Source organism: Amia ocellicauda, chromosome 4, assembly GCF_036373705.1.
Source record: "Amia ocellicauda isolate fAmiCal2 chromosome 4, fAmiCal2.hap1, whole genome shotgun sequence".
Classification (NCBI taxonomy): Eukaryota; Metazoa; Chordata; class Actinopteri; order Amiiformes; family Amiidae; genus Amia; species Amia ocellicauda.
The window spans coordinates 55,036,807-55,050,570 of NC_089853.1; the positions used below are offsets into that span (position 1 = coordinate 55,036,807).

Here is a 13,764-nt window from a genome sequence, read left to right on the forward strand (position 1 = left end):
ATAACTTTGAGCAGTTGGTCATTGATCTTGAACTTACAGGTGTCAGATCTCTTCCTGTTCTCTTCTCCCTTTCAGGGGGCTGTACACTGCCTAAAGTTTGTAGGGTGAATGTTTCTTTCTCAACCCCCTGCCATTGACTTCTATATGAACTGAAGACCTCTACATTTGCTAAGACTTCCTTTCTTCCTTATCTCGCGTGTCCCCTTATGTGTTACATTTCATTTGCTTGTATTTTTGCTTAAATCTTCCATGTTGTACTAGTTAGTATAGAAAACACAGCTTACTGGAAGGAAGTATGTTGTGTGACCTGAGCCTAAAAGAGTAAACTTTATGCCATCTGTACTTATTATTAATATTAATATAGATTAATCTTAGACTGTAACAACAATAATGCTCTTTGTTAAATATAGTGCCCGTCACACACACAATAGTTAGGTAAATAATAAAATCATCTGATTAAACGAAAACTGCCAAGCCAATTCCTTTAATCTTCCCATAGTCGTACATAGGTACATAGAGGTGAGAATTAGTGCTGCGCCAGCCCGTTAGGGCTGAGATGCACCTCACCAGGATGAGCTCTCTGATTCTTCTATGAGAAGAAACTTATAGAAATAAAGCCGGCTGAGCTGTTACTGGATAGTTAATCTTGGACAGGGCACGATGTTACCACATGCTAAAATGGAGAACATCAGCATTGAGCAGCTGGCAGCACTGAAACCTGATGGACTCCGCAAACAGCTGAGTTTCACAGCAGAATTGGGTGAATCGTGTCTTCAAACCCGCTCTTTGTTCAGTGTATTCCAGCTGCTGCGCTCTGTAATCAGTCCTTTCCTTTTATTGTTTAGCAGCCCAGAACTGCTCTCAATTTCTGCTCGTGACGGGTTGTAACTTTTAAGCTTGGAATGCCTGTGAAAAAGGAATCCTGTGAAATCCAAAGTTGCTCCACCATCTTCAGAACCCAATATATAGAGGAGACTCAATTTGCTCTTGTTCAGTTTACTCTCGGAGAATGACCTTCTGCAGAGTTCCAGCTAAGTCTTGCGTCTCATATGTCTGTTTTGAAGAGGGTTCATAATCATGTCATTTATTGCTTTGAAAATTCATTGGCACAGATGGGTGTGTATTAGTTCTACTAATCACAGGCAACCACTGAATTAAGGATGGCAAATGCAGTGTGAACTGCAGTGAAATCTCAGGACTTTATAGGCTTGTTCTCTAAGCTGGTCCTAATTAGCTATGCTTTCAGGTGCCAAGCCTCATTATGCCTTTATCTTCCTTGGTGCAATTCAGGAGAATGAGTCAACTGCTGAGTGCTGATAAATATTACAAAAAACAGTAATCTAAAACCCTGTGTGCATGGGTCTGAGAAAGTCCTTGAGCTAGCAGTAAGCTGAATCATTGTTTCCTTGTGAATAGTGAAATTGATTAGAATGATTAAACCATGAGGACAGTGACATTTGGATAGTGAGCAATACTTTTCTGTTCATAAACCTGTTTTTTGTCATCTTGTTTGTGAACGTGGAAGCCATCTGAAAATTAGTTTATTTCGACTTCATTACAGATTAATTAACTGTTAATAAGGGCATGTTTTGGTCTTCCAGAGTTTCTGGTTACATTTTGTTTGGACAAGGGAGGCAAGGCATGTTCGTTGGCCCATTACAGAATAAAGATTTAAATAACCAAGTGCTTAGATTTATTATTAATTGCCACATTCCTTCCTTTTTAATCATCTGTCTGGAAGTAAGATTGGCATTTATATACAACCCTGTATCAATAACACTATAACAGCTGTAGTAAATCATTAGGCGTATATGTATTTTTGGAATCTTTCTTCTGTTAGCTAAACAGATAATAAGTTCCACCTAGAATACAGTGCTAGAATACTGTACAGCTCTCTCTCCTCTCCTGAGATTATGGTCCGTCTTTCTATTGTTTACTAGCAAGCAGGAGTTGTTTGGGTCACTTCCAGTGTGTTTGTAGTTTTGTGGATAATGCAAAAACCCTTCAGTGGGTGGAATTGTTTCTTCATATGGGAGCCTAGATTTGGAGAAAAAAAATCATTTTCCATCCTCACAGCAAAGTTGATTTCTTCCAGGGTTTTTAGTCTTTCTTTGTGTTTAGATTGGCATCCTGCAAGAACACTGTTTCTCCATGCCAGGCTTGGTAGAAGTCATGTGAAACAATATCGACATTATGTAGGAAGCAAGATTGGAATCTTTACCCCAGTTCTACTTTTTTCTTTATAATTTGCAAGCTCTGGTTTCAAGATTTCTTAGACACAGACATGCAGGATAAGAACCTCACAATTACAATAATGTATGTGTGCTGTTCTTCTCTATAATTTATTATTAATATGATGATAATGAATGTGTTGCCATTTTTGTACTCTTTTCAAAATGTTCTAGAAAATCTATCTACTTTCCATCTTGTATATTACAGCACGTTTGTAGGTAAACCCCTAGTGTTATTGCCAGAAAGGAAAGGTTGTGTATACCGCATATCTGGGCAAGGAATCTGAAGAGCTAACAATAAAAGGAACAACTTTAAATATATACTATAAAAGATAAATAGTTGTCTTTTTTTCCCCCCCAGTAACTGAAAGTACAGCGTGTGTGTCACAGTCCACTTTTACATTAAACTACGGGCCTTTGAATGAGCATCCCAAGTTCTACCCAAAGTTAATTTGTTAATGTAATAACTTTCCAACCTTTTTAACAATTACATCTTTCCAAGTAATTAAAGACACACTTTGATTATTTTTTAGATTCAATTTCCACCCCCCCAAATGCAGAAGCAAGGAATTGAATGTGTGTGAAAGGAACAGAGTTCATTAGGTGTAGGCTTAATAATGTGTCAACTTTCAGACAGAGGCAGATGATGAAATAATTGCATGTGTAGAGTGTGTGTGTGTATTTGTTTGTCCTTTTACCCTCATACGAACATGTATATAGCTCTGTGCTCAATTAAATTGAATAGACAGACATTTCAAATACATTAATCCAATATGTCGATAATTCTGTTTCTTCCTTAATATAAAAGGAGCACTTTGTGGTACATGTCAGTCTTGTTTGAGATGTATTGACATTGTGGCATCTTAAGGCAAGCAATGTAGATATGCATTGTATAATCTGTGCACTGTGTTGATTCCAGGTCTGAAGCTGGGAATGGAGCGAGACGCGTACGTGATGATTTCAGAAAAAGGAGAGAAACTGTATCACATGATGATGAGCAAGAGCCGACATCTGATCAAAGACCGGCGGAGGAAGCTCAGCATCGTCCCCAAGTGCTTCCTCGGAAAGTAAGTCTGGAAGAGCGATAGAACCAACTCCGCTGAAAACCTCAGCTGGTTTATTCAAACAAGAAGGGGTGTCATTAAAGAAAACGATAAAGGTGTCCATTTTATTTACAAAAATATAAAATCATTGCACACTGAAAAACATTCACACCTAATTGCAAGGTATTTAACTTTAAACGACTCATTACATAAAATAATCAATACAATGTTTTAAACCTTTATTTTAGTCATACTTACACATTAAACAAACCCAGAAACATTTTTTCTCATATCCATTGGAGCTCAGAAATAACTGAAAGTGGTTTTGATGTGATTGTGGAGCAAACATGGGAGTGTGGCTTTAACACAGTGCTTGGTTGGCTCAGGTGGCACACACATAAGTTAGAGAGGAAACCTCTGAGTCAAATAATAATTTCTGGTTGTTTCTTATACATGTCTCTTATACATGTATAAGTGTAGTATGCTGTGGCACACTTAATAGCAAACTGCACCAATTTAAGTGTTTATTAAGCTTAAAGTTTATGTAATGGATTGAGGATAGAGAGCTGGTCCAAAACATTGGTCAACTTTGACAGATATCCCAGAGGTCCCTTATTGAGTTGAGTTGAGTTCCATGCCTGAATATTTTCCAGCCTTTTAAAGATGCAATTGCTGCACAAGAGAGCGATCTGCAATTAAAGTGCCCAAAAGGATCATCCAGTTATCAGTCTATTCAAAATGCACTTCAGGTTCTGTGGTGGCCCTTTAAAGATGCTTGCCCTCATGCCCTAAGGAAGTCCTCTCGCTCTCTAAATGAGCCTCCTGAGCTCAGCCGTAAGGCGCCGGAAGACCAGACTGTCTCTTCGGCCTCTCGCAGCCACATTAACTGGCTGTAAATTGTTTTCCCGCGGACTATGCCAAGCACTTTGCCAGATCGGATCGCTCTTGATGAGGCTTAATTTGAAAGACATTGCCCTCCCCTGAACAGCAAGCGGTTGAAATAATTTTTTTCTCTCTGCTCTCACTGCAATGAATGAACAATGCCGACTGTACACGAAGAGGTGCTAATGCATTTTCCATTACACACTGGCTCGAGAAACGGTCTGAAAGATTCCAAGCTTTAATTAAAATGTCTTTGGAGGGAAGAGGGTAGAGACATGTTCGTGCACATGCTCCGTGCACCTGGCCTGGGGTTTGCATGCAAGAATAATTAATTCATCTAAATGACATAACCATTGAAAACTGTTATGGCGGAAACTAATCAGCATAATGTTATCTTGCATTTGTAATCTAATAGATCAAAATGCATGTATCTTTAAGTAGTTATGTTGACTTTATAACTTCATGTAAAGTATACCATAATCCAGGACCTGCTTTCAGTATGTACATTTAAAAAATATATTACATTTCTGTGAAACATTAGTTGCATTTAAAATATATACATTTATGAATAGTATGTATGTTTATTTGGACTTCATGTGGGATAAAGGTCCATTGTTGTCCAGTTACAGAAACCCCCAAATCATGTCAAACAAAAAGTTTCTGGACGTGTCTATCTTTTATTTGAACTAACTGAAGGATGCTCAAAGATCATATTTAAGCAGAATGTTCTCAATTATATTGAGGTCTACACATAACATGAGATTATTCTCCTTTTGTTTGGTAATGGTGACTTCCTGCACAATGTTAGGCCTAATTCTCAGTATTTATTTTAATATTTTATTTAGTCTATTATCATCCCACTCAGTTATGACAGTGCTTTAGTAATCGGAGCTATTGATGAACCTGTCAATGTTTCATTCTTTAAAAGATGCAGACATAAATGTGAAGAAGTGAAAGCAGCTACATTGCATATAGTTGGGGATTTCTCTGAAATATGAACATGAACCGTGGAAATTTCAGCTACTTTTGATTTTACAATGCCATAATATAAAACTGTTGCCCAATCTCAACTGTGTGCTGCATTTGTAAAGAGACAAGTCATGATTGAACTCAGATACACTGGATTCAAGTTACGTTTGCCAAGTCAGCTCAACTGAATTTACCACCGGTAATATGTTTCCCAGTGCTTACTGGCAATTAGTTTTCTTCAGTGTCTATTTCGTAAGCTTGGAATGGATTTGACACGTTTCACTTCAGTTCCTGTTTATAATGTGAGTGCAAGCTGTTAGGCTTCCAGAAATAGCAATGCAAATGGTCTCGCTGTCCCCCTCTACCAAAAAAGTAGAAACAAACTTAAAACAAAAATATTGATCTTCAGACAGATCTCTGTAATGGACTTCATTTTAGATCAATGTCAAATGCTCCTGAGCAGAGATTGTGTGTACACAGAAGGTATTTGAAGCTATCTCCCCTTTATTAACGTATTATGTTGTAGTCTTGGTCAGATAATTTGCTTCCTTCATTTAGCATCAGCAAATTGTCTACCTTGACCACGGCTTGGTCACTTACCCTAAGCATAGCTTTACCTATGAAACTTCAATGAAGTCCTGTTTTCTTTGAGCTTACCATATTTCACTATTTGCAAAAAAAAAAAAAAAAGAAGAACATGCACTAGGCCTGCAGTCCATCAGGCTTCTCTCATATCCTGTTATCGCACTGATTGTGACCTAACAAAATCTCAAAGGTTCTTGGTATTATATTTAACAAGCCTTGGCAATGTTTTGTAAGCACTAACCACGCTCTAGGAAGAATTCATTACACTTTTAGCACAGGGCTGCTTTTGCACATGTTGTTTTGTTGATGCAAAACTAATCTGCATGATTTTTGCTGTCAAGATAAAAGTATGGCTCAATAGGCATCGCATTGTTTCCCCAAGGCACATATGAAAAACTCGAGGGGAGCAGGTGAGAAAACCAGCACGTCTAAAAAGGTTATGTATCAGTTTACAACTGACAAGGTGGCTCCAGTGCAGACACTGATATCACAGACTGGGGTGCCTGACAGAACTCTGAGCTTCAGATGGATAAACACAGTCAATCATTAAAACTAGTAAATCATTTTTTTCAATTATGACCTTAAAAAAAAAAAAATCTTCCCGTATTTTTTTTTTACCCTATTAGTGTTGACTTACTTGGAACTTTGAGCCTCTGTTCCTTTGGTGTAGTTTTGCATGTAAAAATACTAATGAGTTACATAAACCATAAATGAATTTCCAACCTTGATTGGGTTCCCCCTGAGAGAGCATCAGCACAATTGCCCAGACTCTTACATAATTTGATTTGGCCGCATGTGTTTTGCAAGTCTTTTAGTCTTCTGCCAATGGTAATTAACAGTAATTGTTTTTATTGTATACATTCATATTTCGTAATAGGAAGCAGGAATGCACACACAATTCTACACAACCACAGGGTATATAAGTGACCCTGTGAAAAAAATCTCAAATATCTTCATAGCAATACAAACAGTAGATCAATGTCTCTTGTAATTTCCAAGCTTTTTTGTACTTTTCCAAATTGTGACCACATTATTTCTACTTGTTTTTAGAGTGAAGATCTTGATTTACCATTATTAACTAAGGCAGGGAAATGTAGCTAGAGCCATAACATAGCCACACAAGGTAGTAAGTGCAGGGCTGCATCTGCAAAACCTCTCTGTGTACCATATGAAATCGAATGTGTAATATTACAGATTTATATTCCTTTCAACTGTATTTTGTGTAACTGACAAACCAAGCATGAAAAAAGATGCTATCGCTAGTAAGAGGTGATCCAGACATAGAAGAGGGAAAGGAAAAGATTTGTAGTGTGTGCTCATGCTCAGGGGGTTTCAGATGGAGGGGTGTTTCTAATCCCAGCGTTTGGCAAGTGCCCAGCCTGCCTAAATAGAAGAGTAGAGATTCTTTCAACCTTCCTGGATTAAGCACTTGTCAAAGCAGATGGATCTTTCAGCCACAGCTCTTAAAATGTTGTTTGTTATTTAGAGAACAACTTCATCCAAAAAAGGGAGTCATAATTCAAGTAAATCAAGAGAAAGTGTTATTCAGTAGCAGAGATGCCGTACAGGTTACTGTGAAGGTCTTGGGGCTCGTTTGTCAACTTTTTTTGGGAGACTTTCCTCCGCTTTGGCTAAACTGTACTATTTGGAAGAGAGTGCTGAGATGTTTTCTTGGAACTGAAATACCGATTCTTCTCAGACAATGCAAGTGGTTGTTTATGGCCACACAATCAGGGGTCAAAGTAATCAACCTCTGAACCTGCTGGGATCAGCCACCACTCAATCATATCCAGACCTGCAGAGCTTAGGAATGGCTTTCAGGGGCCTAACATGGCTGTGTGTGTAAAGTGGAGAGAAGATCAATTTTATCCAGGGCCTTGCACTTACATTGCAATCTGTAATCCATGGGTTTATGAAATCAACACCTTTAATACATACTTCTTAACTATTACTACTACTGAGCACATTTAAGCTTATTTTAATATAATAAACAGGTTTTGTTGTATGATCTAATTTAACTTTATATGGAGGTATGAAAACATTAAACCTAGTGACCACATGGTGATGAGTCTGAATTTTGACAAAAAGTGACTTGATTTCCATAAGGCTCAGTTATTATTGCATCATAGATTTTTGTATAAAATGAGCACATCTATGAATTTCTGCACATTTAACAGTAACTTATTGGAGTATACGCATCTTCTTTTTCATTCTATAGCTTTGTTTTCAGACAAACTGTTTCAAATAATCGGAAGTACAACTTGAATGTACTAGCTTTTAATAAAGTTAATTGTTTTTATTGGCCTATGTGAAGAGTTCTTGTTGTTCTACTTAAGTAAAATGGCACAAATTCACTTGGCATGCATTTAAAGAAATCATGTATTTTTTACCCATGGTTTGAAGAACCTAAAGCAAATTAAAATGACAGGAACAAAGCAAATTGGCATTCGGGGCTTTTCATTGTTGACCTTTTCAGTCTTGCATTATGATAAATTGAAATCAAATACACCAATGTGTAATTACAATACACTTAATGGACCTCAAAATCGTTTGTTTACCCCCCCCCACACCTCTGTTTTTTGTAAAACTTTTTTGTAGAGAGTTTACTGAACAGGAAATCCACTGCACATTTTTTCCATATCCATTCATCCATGTGTAGTCAATTGTTGCACAGATCTGGAGGATTTACAGATGCTGTCAGGAATATAAATGATTGAAATTGGAAAAGCAGTGCTTGCTTTGCACTCATTTCTTAGTGAGCCTCAGTGGCAATCTGTCTGCCCCATCAACACTCATCTACTCATCTGTGTGTATCTTCCCTTTGCAGTGAGTTTGTGTCCTGGCTGATGGAGAGTGGTGAGATCAGTAAACCAGATGAGGGAGTCAACCTGGGCCAAGCCTTGCTGGAGAACGGCATTATCCATCACGGTGAATGAACTTTCTCTGTTGTATAACACCAATACACATGTGTGCATTACTGGTAACAGGGTGCACCAGTCCTATATTAAGTCCTGAGATCTTGCATGTTTGATGCATTAGGGTATAGTAGACTACAGACTGCATCCAAGTGTTTCTCATTGCTATTCTTTTGTTTGATCTGACAAGACAAGAACCAAGAAAAGCAACCTTTTTGATTGTATAGGCAAGTCTGATACAGCAATCTGTCAGATGTCTCTCCATCCTGAGGGCACAATGCCCAGATGTTTCAATTTGCGCATTCAAACCTAAAAACAAAAAAGTTCACAATGTGCTTTCTGTTCATTATTTATTAAAGCAATTCACTCGATACAGTGAATTAATGCAGTTAAATGCCATGAGCAAAAACATTTACGCAAAGTGCCCTGCAGGGAATAGAAAAGGGTGGAAAAAATAACTCAAGAAAGGTAGCCAGTAGCCTTTGATTACAAGCCACAGCAAACCCGACACCCTACACTCCAGAGTGCATCTGATACGCCTCCTGATGCCTGGGCCATCACTTTTATTACTGACCTTTTCAAAGAATTAGCATCTCGTAGACAGAGTGGAGAATTTTACACAGTGGATGAGCAAAGTAACAGCAGAGGAATCTTTATCTTGTTAATGTCTCTGTCTTGGATGCTGTGCGTGACCCCCTACCATTTCAAGGCCACAATATTCAGGATTTGTTTGGCATTTAGGACAGCAGATCCTGGAGGATTAAACTACACCATTCAGCCAGGAAGCCCTCTTTCCCTTAAAGCCTCTTATGTCGAGTTATATGGCCATGTAGAATAGGAGATGGGTGGCTATAGCATATCTCTCTCATGCACTTTGTATTTGTTTTTAGCATTGCTTAGGAGTCATTTAGACATACCCTGTTAAGCGTTTCCTCTCTCCTCCCTCTCTCTTCTGCCATAAATCTGATAAGCATGTTATGTGCAGTCCTCAATATTGATAGATCTTTGTGTGCTGTTCAAGAACAAATATTGATCTTGGCATAGCGGAGTGTGTCAGAATTATTTGGCATTATGTTCTGAACATGCATTCACAGAGATTGGCATTCATTATTATTATTATTATTATTATTATTATTATTATTATTATTATTATTATTTTAAAACCCAAAGAAGGGGAAATTGGATGTATTGGCTTATTGAACATGTAACAAACCTGTTATTTTGCAATTAATATATAAAGAAACATTTTTAGAGTTTAATGTATTTCTTAGAACATGTTTCTTATTGGATTAGCGGATTATTCTTGGTTGTTACACTAATATATTTTCGACATGCATAACATATTCACACCACATTTGTTTCTGTGATTGTGTTTGTTACTCAATACAAGCTGGATATGTAAAATAAATATAAAATGAACATGACAGAGATCAGAACCATGTCAAGTAATAATGCATATTTATTTATTTTTATGACCATTTTAGTGTCCGATAAGCACCAGTTCAAGAACGAGCAGGTGCTCTATCGATTCCGCTATGACGACGGGACATACAAAGCCAGGAGTGAGATGGAGGATATCGTTTCAAAGGTAAATCAGATTCATCAGCTTGTACACAATGACATTAGTCAGAAGATTAAAGCAGAGCACAGAAGCCTATTATATACTTCCAATCCCGCCAAGTCTTCATTACTGTAGATGGTTGGTTTTCTAACAACTTTATTATAACTGCTATTTTGGCCAATTATTGCGAATTCTTTCCGTGAATGACATGGAACCATTAGTTGTTTATTTTGTACATTAGTCTTTGCATTGGGTCTACATTTGGGCATAATGGTTTGGGGATACTTTTCTCACTTCATTGTCGGGGGTGGGGTGGGGTTTCTAATCATACAATCACACAGACACTTCATAGTGTTATTCTTTAATCAAAAAAAATGTATGCTATGCTAAATATTTCAGGCCCCGTAATTTCCCCAAAAGATTTTTTTCCCTTGACTTTTTTCTCTCCACTATTTCAGTCGGTGTCTTTAAAGTCTTAATATGATGCTAACCTACCTGGTAATATGGGTCCTGTTAAGCAACATTAAGTGTTAAGTGTTTAAGTGGCTTTATGTGGGTTTCGATTACGTAAATGTACAGTGAGGATTTCAGCACTTAGATTTTCAATAGCTGTGATGGTTCTGGATTGTTTTTTAGTTGACTAACAAAAAACACATGTGAAATGTTTTGTCGTAATGTTGGAAAGCCTACAGTCATTACATTACATTACACTAGAGTTACAAGAAATCTGAATGACTTTGTTGCAGGTTCTTCCAATATAAAGAACTGCCAATTATTTTCTCACTTATTTCTTGTTTTTTTACAGGGTGTAAGACTGTACTGTCGACTTCACAGCTTATTCACTCCTGTAGTGAAGTAAGTTTTTCTCTTTTCTGTCCTTGCTATTTTGGGGATGTAAAGGAAAGTTTGAGAAAACTCTGGCAAACATTCCCGCCATAAAACGCGCAGAATTTGAAAGCTGCTGTGTACATGCTGACAAGGGCTACTTGTTCAGTGCTATAGCTGGCTGGTCTGAGAAAACGCTGTTTGTTTTTGAGTGCTGCACAACTTTTGGCTTCAGTTCCATCTCTACGATCTGTCATCTTGTTAGTTTTTTTGGAGAACTGAGAGGCCCCAAAAATGAAGTCGTAGCTGCTTTGTTGCTGTCATTCCACTTCCTCTGACAAACTCCACTATAGTGACATGCTTTATACTCTCTGTCTCACAGACACAGGGTCATCAGTTATGATTTTCCTCAAGTGACAAGGAAAGTAAAAAATAAAATAATAATAATAATAATAATAATAATTATTATTATTATTATTATTATTATTATTATTAATATTATTATTATTGTTATTATTATTATTATTATTATTATTATTATTATTATCTGACTTTAATTGAATAGCTGATGCATGAGATTATATAATATACTATTGTTGTTTTCCTTTTAAATCTGCCAATGCTTCTGCTAAATTGTGTGATGTAACTGTGATACAGGCCTAAGTGGATACACTTTCCTGAGGAAAATGCTCTAGTCTGATTGGGTCATTAAATAGCCTCAGATTTTTTAATTGAGCTCATTTTCAAAGAAGGGAAAAAATATGAAGCCTTCAAACAGTATTGTAAATACAAATAATGATAACCCTGAAAGAGTTTACTATTTGAGAATGTAAAATTACAGAACTTGCAGAAAGTTTACAGAAGTTAGTTTTTTTAATAATTAATGTTTATTTTGGCAAACTTACCTGATGCATGTTATGAGCTGTCAAGACTTTCGAAAGTTTTATCAGTCGAAGTTTTGGGGAGAAATAACATCTGCATACATGAAATTACTGGGCACCCATTCAGACCTGGATGGCTGTGTAACAATGCTAATGTGGTATAACTTGAAGACACGGGATTAAATATTTAAATGTTGAAAAAACAGGACGAAGTATAAAACTATACAATTGTACACGCTGACGATGAAGGCCTGCCTGTGAAGAGTTAAAGTCATTTTGCTGAGATGAATAAGGGTAATTGTGTTTAAAACAAAACCAAGAAATGCCAGCGCTCATTTCACAGCACTGTGGACCGTGCACTTAACAGTATACCCAACGTGTACGATAACATCTGACAGGCATTCTTGAAAGAATATCAGATAAAATAACAAGTACAATTATGTCAGGAAATGTGGTTATTTCCACTTATAGTTCTTTGGGGCTGTTCAATTACAAAGACATACAAACAAAGAAAACTTGTTATTTATAGCCTAAACACTAATGAGCTGATTTAGATTCCTCTGGTGTTTAAGCAATGACTTAGAAATTGTGTAGTCTGTAGCTTAGTTCATGCTGTATTGCGAATATACTAAGTGTGTGCATATATATAAACAAATGTATATATTTTTTGTGCCTGCTTCGTCAGTAGCATTTTCAGTCTTTCCTGTGTTAGTGTGTGCATCTGTTTGTCTTTATTTCTGTATGTTAATATTAATCTGTTTCCTGTAACATGAAACATTGCTTCTATTTTGTACATGCATTTGCTTGGATTAAGGTATTTGCAGTTAGTTTATTAATGTACCTTATATTATGTACATATGTCTTCATCTAAAATGTCCACTCTGTCAGTACAGTTTTGGAATATGAGAAATATAAAGTATGGTTAATTGCAATCTTTATATTTGATAGACCCCCTGTACACCCAGGCTTTATCCAAGAAATCATCACCCTATGTTCATAATTTGTTGTGTATCTGTACATGGATTTAATGTTATACCTTGTTTTTATTTCATTCTTTCCTTAAACACAGAGATCGAGATTACCATTTGAAAACATTCAAGTCTGTTATTCCTGCAAGTAAGTTGGTGGACTGGCTACTAGCTCAGGTAAGACAACTGACTTCAACCCAGGTTTTCATTTTAATTTTGATAATTAAATAATTTATTATGATAATTAGTTATTGTGCTGTTATATCCCATCCTTTACTTTGACAGTCCTGGTCAAATCGATCATTTTCTCAAGAACGATGTATTTTATTTTATTGAACACGTGCTGATACCTCGCTGTAATTCCTTAGAGGGGTCATTCAGAGGCCTGGGAGTGGTGCTAGATCGAGCAACAATGACTTCAAATAAAACTGGGTGGCAGCTCCAGTGATTAGCTGAGCAGCAGATTTTGAAATACAAACCCACCACATCCTTGTCCTCCTGTACAGTGGAGCGTTTTCTCCTACTTGGGTGTAAAGAGAACAAGCTGAGTCAACATGCTGTTTTGTGCATTTTTTTTCTGGGGAGACTGAGAGGTTTACTTGGAGTGGTGGGTATAATTCCCATCCCGACGCTTGGTTTGCTTTCAGAACAATCGGGGACCATTGTAATGCAGTTTTTTTCCCTGCTGATGCTGCCCGTATCAGACTGAGATCTCAGTTGAACGGAGGCACATTCAGACCTGAAGTCAGGAAGGCTTAAAAGTCACTCCCTTGGACTTGTTCCCTATCAAACTTGTGCAGGCCAAGTCCATTGCTGATAAAGTAATTGTGGACTTTTCTTTTTGTACTTGCTTGTTTTGTTTTGAGGTTTCCTGATTAACATTGGTGGCATTCCTGGTTTTCAT

General features: G+C 37.1%; 1 protein-coding gene across 1 annotated transcript in view; it reads left to right on the forward strand.

Moving 5' to 3' along the window:
- The window catches only part of prex1 (phosphatidylinositol-3,4,5-trisphosphate-dependent Rac exchange factor 1), a 122,222-nt gene that overhangs the window by 58,460 nt on the left and 49,998 nt on the right, over window positions 1-13,764 (forward strand). Inside the window, exons 10-14 of the mRNA XM_066702811.1 lie at window positions 3,151-3,298; window positions 8,538-8,638; window positions 10,110-10,213; window positions 10,992-11,041; window positions 12,962-13,037. Coding sequence (XP_066558908.1) covers window positions 3,151-3,298; window positions 8,538-8,638; window positions 10,110-10,213; window positions 10,992-11,041; window positions 12,962-13,037 — 479 coding nt within the window. The remainder of the gene's footprint in view (window positions 1-3,150; window positions 3,299-8,537; window positions 8,639-10,109; window positions 10,214-10,991; window positions 11,042-12,961; window positions 13,038-13,764) is intronic.